Here is a 7,398-nt window from a genome sequence, read left to right as displayed (position 1 = left end):
TATTTTAGATAGATGAAATATTTTTTTTGTACTACTAATCAACTATTACTAAACCATTAGAATTTTTGTATATATATTGTGATATTGTTTGTATTATGTAATATTGATTGTCACTTCCTCTTTTATTGCTTGGTTTAGAAAGACACAAGGAAGGAAAGAATATTAAAGGTATAGTCGTTTGAGCGAAAGCCATAATGAAATCAACAAAAAGAAGATCTACTATAGCATGTTTGATTGGTTGAGTAATATGATGGACAAATTGAAGATAAACTTCACCTAAAAGGAGTCTCCTTTTCAATTCGTCCACTATATCACTCAAACCAGTCAAATGTTATATTTACTCCGTCTATTCTTTTTCAATTTCACAGAGCCAATTACAATAACAATTTTCTTTTCTTTGTCTCATGCTAAACTCAAATTTGAAGAAACATCGACGGTGTTACTAGTTCTATTGACTCCATTTCTTTGAAATTTCTCGAGCATTCATGGTCACTAATCACAAAATTAAAAATCAGGTGGCATTAGAGTAAATTTTTTTTTGTTCTAGAATATACCAAATTCTGTACAAATAAACGAGTAACAGAAAATTATATTCATACAGGTGTTAAAAGAATCAAAATCCTATCTTAAAAGTTGAGCAAAAGTCCTCTATCATTAGCCAATCATAATTATTCTAGGTTAACTTAAGCTCTACTTGGGCAAAAATTTAATCTAGTGGTGATCTTGCTCATGACTTTCTTCTCTATCATGCCCTAAAAAATCAACAAAGAAAAGTACTCTTCTCAAAGTCCCTACTAAAACTTGTAAGTTGTAATTGAGAATTGAGATGTTTCTCACTCTCCTCCAACTGACAACTTCACATGCAGATACAGGTACATATTGGACCCCACCTAAATAATCATCTCACATGGAAGTGAGATGAGATGACATTCACCTTCATCCTTCATCATCTCTTCTCAATTCTCATCCTTCCATTCATTTCTCTTTCACTTTATCTTCACAGATTCCTTCTTTTCAGATAAAACCATGCATTACTTTTCATTAATTTCCTTTAATCTTTAATATTCTAGGTTTTCCATTTTCCAAATTTCATTTTTTTAATCATACCCAATCACCTGCTCTGACTACATGGGTAGAAAGAGATTAGATTAGTCTGTATTCCATATTCCCTGATTTAACAATTCCCATCTTCAATTCTGTCATTTCAGTACCACTTTCCTTCCTCTCTTCTCTGTCTCTGGGTTGTCATTATTTTTTCTTTGTGTTTTAATCAACCAAACCCCAAACATTTCTTCTTGGATCTGCAAATATTCTCCTTTAAGTTGCTTTTTTTTCTAGGAAAAATTTGTTCTTGTGTATAGGATCTTAATGCTTCTCTACTTACTGCGTTGACACATTATTGGGAGTTTTTCTGGAAACCCATTTAAGTTTATTGATTTTGCTAATCTGGGTTTCTTCAATTTTCCTGTAATTTTAATATTTAGGGTTGATAAATTGCCCAGAAACTGAATCTTGATTTCTGGGTACTTAGTAAATGAACCTGCATTTAGTTGATTTTCACAATTTGGTTGGTGGGTGAAGTACTACTGGTCCTACTATATTCCAATTTGTTTGTTTTTGAAGTGATAGCAAAGATAACAACTCAAATTGTGCTGATTTTCCATTCAGGGTATTCCTTTATATGCAAGCAATTCTCTGGTTTGGATGGTGTTATATGTTGCAGTAATTGAACAAATAATAAAGGGATTTTTGCCAGAGTTTTAATACAAAGTATATGGTTGGTGGGTGAAAATTTAGGGTATGTATTTTACTGAAAAAAAATCTCTTTTAAGTGTGTCTCAGAAGAATCTGGGTGTGTCTCAGAAGAATCTGGGTTTGGTTACATATTCCCCACTTAGATTCTGACATTGCAGTACTGAGATTGGGCAAGTTGGATTTGGATTTTACTGAACTTTGAGCAAAATTGCTTAAACATTACCTTTAAAAAGAGGGAAAAGTATATCCGAGGTTGAGGGTGTTTGTATTCTATTTGGTTGATAATAATCAAAGGGTTTTTTTTTTAATCATTTTGGGTGTGATGGCTGCAAAACTGTTGCATTCATTAGCAGATGATAATCCAGATTTGCAGAAGCAAATTGGATGTATGACTGGTATTTTTCAAATCTTTGAACGCCAACACCTCATTTCTGGGAGGCGCCCTAACCAAAGAAGGCTACTTCCTCCTCCCTCAGGTAGTCTGTTATTGTATTGCTCTTTGATGTTCTTGAATTGTGTAAAATGCTAAAGCTTTTAGGGGTGTTTGGTTATTGGAATTTGATGGTAATGGGTATGTTTTCGTTTTAGTTTTCATAGAATGTGATATGTCATTCCTATGGTAATGGATCTCTCACCTTCAAACATGTGATTGTCTTTGTAATTTTTCATTGATGTTGTAATGGCTAAGAATGAATTTTGTGAAGAAAATGATTAGAGTAGGACAAGTATGATCATGATTCTTGTCAAATAGTTTTTCTAGCTAAATTCGATAATGTTTTCATTGCCATTCGTTTCCACCCATTAATACCAACAACCAAACGGCCGACTGATATTTGTGACTGTTTCAGTACTAGTGCTTACTTTTTAGTGCTCATATTATCCCTTGATAGATTGATCTTTATGTTTGGATCTCAGCAATGATAGAAGTTTGATTGTAATTACATATAATTCCTTGTTTTCTTCCATCTGTTTATATGGTAGTTTGATCATTATCAATTCAAAATGTGATTGTATTATGTGCACTTCTTATTCATGTGAAGTTTCGGACAGAAATAACCTCTTTGTTATCACTAACACGGCTCGACCCCACGAATCCCCCATAGGTTGGAGTAATGGAATGTTTTTGTTGTGTTGTTTTTTTTGGGTTTTCATTTTTTTATCCATGAGTGAGGTGCCAAAAGGTGGTCATTTATGGTGGGTGAAAAACTATGAACCCCTTCCCCCGAAACCAAATGCTTCAATGCTGTTCCATATGCTAATAGTCAATTCCCCGTTCTGTAGGTAGTTCCAAGTTTAGCAACGGAGTCCTGGACGCGGAATCCAGTAGTGCATACAATCGTGAAACTCTGGTACTGTATCTTAACTTGCAAACAGTTTTTTGAATTTGTTGCGTTAGTTCCATGTTCGTGCAGTTTTTCTTGTATATTATGTATAGTATACTTGATTGGTGCACTTGTGAATTAGAGTTGTTGAGCAAAGACAGGTTGTATTTTGTAACATTAAAGGTTTCTGCCCTACTTGAAGCTTCTTCGGATTTCCATTGCCCAAATTCATTGTTATCAACTACAACAAAATACAATGTGCGATGAAAATGTTAAATGTGATTCATTAGGTTGAATTTTGGAGTCAAATAGATCTTAAACTAGCTAACTGTGTTTTATTATGAGGCATGACCGTCATTTTGTATCGGTTTAATGAATTTTTAGTGCTAGTGATGAAGTGGAGTTATTGTTATTGCAGGAAAAGAATCCAAACAAAAATGCAAATGAAAAACGAGCGTCCACAGAATCATCAAGAGCCTCGTTTTCCTCCTCTTCACGTTCATCATCATTTTCTTCCCTTGATTGTGTCAGAACAGGACAACCAGAGCCATCTTCAATGGATCGAATTATTTTTCCCGAGACTCCTTCAAGGGATCCCGTCATAAGCCAGACCAGTGCTAGTCCCAAGATGGGAAGACTCTCGGTTGATATTCGGGATGTAGTCAAGGATTCAATGTACAGAGATTCTCGAGGTCTATCAGTCCAGACGGCTGTTAAAGAGGATGGGTCAAGCCACACTTTAAAACATTACGACTCCCCAAGACCTCTGCAGCTGTCCAAATCTGTGGATGGCGCATTAGGCGTTGGGAAAGGTGATAACATGGCAGCTGACATCAAGGAGTCCATGAGAGTTCTTGCAAAACTTCGTGATGCACAGTGTAACTATAATGAAAAAGAAGTCCCAACAATATCAAACGAGTCAAAGGAAGAATCTTTCTTTTCGAGACCAAAGGATGCACCAAGATTCTCTTATGACGGAAGAGAAATAAATCGCAAGATTAAAGATCTTCCGAGGCTTTCTTTAGACAGTAGAGAAAGCTCTGCGAGGGGATACTTTATCGACCCAAAATTAAGCAGCAATAGTTCTAATGAAAGAGTTACTTGTGCACAGCAGCCGCTAACTAACCAGTCACGGCACTCTATTGTTGTGGCCAAACTCATGGGTCTTGATTCGTTGCCTGCTAGTAAGCGATCTAATGAAAGTCAGCTTGGGCACATAAAAATATTCTCCGAAGAGAGGCGTCCCTCGTTAGCACCCTTGAGAGTCCCTGATGCATGCAGGCCAGTCCGACTTCCTAAATCGCCTAGGAGTACTAGAAAGGAGTCGACTTCTCCAAGATGGAAGAATGCTGATGCAGTCATGAAACCGGTTTCTACTTCGAAAATCTATATCGAACCTGCACCGTGGAAGCATCTAGACTCTGGTCGAGCTTCTCCGAAGCATGCTTCAAAACCAATGAAGTCCACACCGAGTACATCGAGCACTTCCCCTTCTGTTTATGGTGAAATTGAGAAGAGATTAAAAGATATCGAGTTCAAACAATCGGGAAAGGACCTTAGAGCTCTAAAGCAGATACTTGAAGCAATGCAAGCAAAGGGCCTTTTGGAGGCTACAAAAGATGAACAATCTTTGGATGTAAGAAATAAGAGAGACCATGATGGTTCCGAGATGCGGGCTGGAACGACAAGCTCCAACGACTTTCATACTGGTAGAGCTATTAATTCTAAACAAAAGGGAAGTGTTGCACCCCAAGCATTTGAATCTCCGATTGTTATTATGAAGCCTGCTAAACTTGTTCAGAAGTGCGGTATTCCTGCTTCGTCCATCATTCCTATCGAGGGATTGCCTGCTCTTCAAAGACCCCATAGTAATGAAGGTGCATCTCACCGAAAGAATTCTGTTGGCACGAAAACACTAAAGGGTCAGACCATTAAAGATGGTCGCAGAGATCAGGTTGCGACTTCTGATAAGAAACATAATAATAGAAGTTTGAGAGCGACTTCAACTTCCTCAAGGTCTTCACAGCTAGTCAAGGATAACCCCACAAATTCAACAAAAAATCCCGGTTCCATAAGCCCAAGATTGCAACAGAAGAAACTCGAGTTTGACAAGAGATCTCGTCCACCAACACCTCCTGCTGATTCAAACAAGTCAAGAAGACAACCTAAGCTGTCAACTGAAGCTGGTTCTCCTGGCGGAAGGCGCCGATCAACTAAGACCAGTGCTTTGCAACAGCATGATGACCCATCAAGCGGTAAATGTGACGATTCCAGAAATTTGGGCTGCCAAGAAGACTATGTATCGCATTCTGACGTGAATATGAGTTTGGAGTCGAGGAAATGTACAGAGGGCTTGCGGCAGCCTGCAGAAGTGGGCATCTCACATATCCCATCCGGGAATAAGCATTGGGTTTCCAAAGAGGACGTAAGTTTTCTTGCCTTATCTGACCCTTCGAGATTCTAATCCTTGTCTAAGGAACATTATGTAATTGTGTTTCAGGATGTGAGCTTGAGGTTGAGCGAAGAGCATATGGTGGGTGATCTTGCTATCGCTCCTGAACAACCAAGTCCCGTTTCTGTGCTCGACTCTTCTGCATACATGGAGGGCTCTCCATCTCCCGTTGAACAATCTTCACATACTCTTGAAGGTGAAAATTTTTTCCCCTTTCTAACGCTAGTTCTGATTTTCGCCTCTCATGTGACATGTGAAGTCCTTTACATACTTTTAAGAATTTTGTGATACTTAACTCGGAGGAAATGTGGTATTGAAATCGTTGAATTGATTTGCAAAACAATATCAAGACACATGAAGTCCAGTGTCACATGATTCACCTGTTAATTTCACATGTCTCGATTCGAGATTAGCTCAAAATGGACCAAAATTCGCTTTTTTCGATTTGCGATTCGCAGAGTGATTAGCGAGTCATGTGACACTAACATGAACAATAAACCCGCTAAAGTAAACTACTAAGAGCTCTAACGTTTTGTTTATAGATGTATCTTGATTTTCTTTTGTAAATCAATCTGTTGTTATTTGTAATTCTTCCTCAGAACCCGCCATTATTGTAAGATGAATAAATAGAAATGACAAACTCTTGCTGCATTGGAAAAGAATTTTTGTCTTGTTAAAACGTCGTTGATTAAAGATTTATTCTTGACAATTTTGTTCATCAATTATTGTTTTTTTGATTCTATGGTGGCGTAAATGATGTAGTTGCTAAATCAGATGAAACCGAGGAAGACATGTGGGATTCTGTAGAAGCTAATTCTACCGAGGAAAAGGTTTTGGAGTTTCCTTCTGAGATCAGTCGAAAGAAATTGCAGAGTATTGATAACTTGGTTCAGAAGCTCAGACGATTGAATTCGACTCATGATGAAGCCCAGACAGACTACATTGCCTCGCTGTGCGAGAACACGAATCCAGATCACCGATACATATCTGAGATACTGTTGGCTTCAGGCCTCCTGCTCAGAGAGCTTAGTACCGGCTTGACAGCCTTCCAACTTCACCCATCCGGCCATCCCATCAACCCCGAACTTTTTTTCGTGCTAGAACAAACGAAGGCAAGTAGTTTGCTTGCCAAAGGGGAGAATGACGAGACTTCCCTTAGCAAGTCCAAGCCGGAAAAGTTTCACCGCAAGCTCATATTTGATGCCGTAAATGAAATCCTTGCAGAAAAGTTAGCCTTGGTGGGTCCACCTCCCGAGCCCTGGTTGAAGCCCGTGAAACTTGCTAAGAAGACCCTTAATGCTCAGAAGCTTCTCCGAGAGTTGTGCTCCGAGATTGAACTGCTTCAAGAAAAAAAGCACGATTTATGCTCAGAAGAAGAGGACGATGGACTGAAAAACATCTTGTGGGAGGATGTAATGCGCAGATCGGATAGTTGGACAGATTTCCGAACTGAAATTTCTAGCACTGTCCTTGATGTCGAGCGATCCATCTTTAAAGATTTAGTGAACGAGATCATCATTGGCGAGGCTGCTGGCCTTCGACGCAAGCCTAACAGCCGTTGCAGGCAGCTTTTTTCTAAGTAACATTCCCCCCTTTTAATGATTGATAATTATTTTTCTCTTATTCTGTATTAAGGCAGAAAATAAGATTGCCACAGATAGGAACTAAAAATACTTGTTTTCATTAACATGTCAAGTTCTGCAGAAGATTGTATAGAGTATCATATTGCAAGTCTTTAATCCATCTTTTGCGTCTGTAAAGACCATTAAGGTTTTGATCCTCTATATTATATATTACCTTATACTAGCTTAAATTATTTTTTTTTACATATTATCCGTTCATATAAATGGAGGTCCCAATGTTGTAGAA

The 7,398-nt window shown here is 38.2% G+C and overlaps 1 protein-coding gene across 2 annotated transcripts; it reads left to right on the top strand.

Annotated features, from left to right (window-relative positions):
* Nucleotides 1-730: 730 nt before the first annotated feature.
* LOC130798394 (protein LONGIFOLIA 1-like) lies at nucleotides 731-7,398 on the top strand. Of its 2 annotated transcripts, none has more exons than XM_057661351.1 (5): nucleotides 731-2,231; nucleotides 3,037-3,104; nucleotides 3,496-5,502; nucleotides 5,578-5,725; nucleotides 6,292-7,398. In XM_057661351.1, exons 1-5 carry the CDS (start codon nucleotides 2,078-2,080, stop codon nucleotides 7,110-7,112), a joined length of 3,198 nt encoding a protein of 1,065 aa, XP_057517334.1. In that variant the 5' UTR covers nucleotides 731-2,077; the 3' UTR covers nucleotides 7,113-7,398. The 2 variants fall into 2 exon arrangements, with proteins under 2 accessions (XP_057517334.1, XP_057517335.1); XM_057661352.1 differs by having other exon boundaries at nucleotides 740-2,231; nucleotides 6,304-7,398.

Source organism: Amaranthus tricolor, chromosome 13, assembly GCF_026212465.1.
Source record: "Amaranthus tricolor cultivar Red isolate AtriRed21 chromosome 13, ASM2621246v1, whole genome shotgun sequence".
NCBI classification, from domain to species: Eukaryota; Viridiplantae; Streptophyta; class Magnoliopsida; order Caryophyllales; family Amaranthaceae; genus Amaranthus; species Amaranthus tricolor.
This window is presented reverse-complemented; position numbering and strand designations above follow the sequence as displayed.

What these genes read in the sequence shown, in the direction of transcription:
- LOC130798394 (XM_057661351.1), top strand. Translation starts at nt 2,078, where the DNA reads ATGGCTGCAAAACTGTTGCATTCATTAGCAGATGATAATCCAGATTTG. An exon ending in CATACAATCGTGAAACTCTG is followed by an intron (nt 3,105 to 3,495) that starts GTACTGTATCTT and finishes TTGTTATTGCAG; the next exon opens with GAAAAGAATCCAAACAAAAA. An exon ending in ATCTTCACATACTCTTGAAG is followed by an intron (nt 5,726 to 6,291) that starts GTGAAAATTTTT and finishes TAAATGATGTAG; the next exon opens with TTGCTAAATCAGATGAAACC.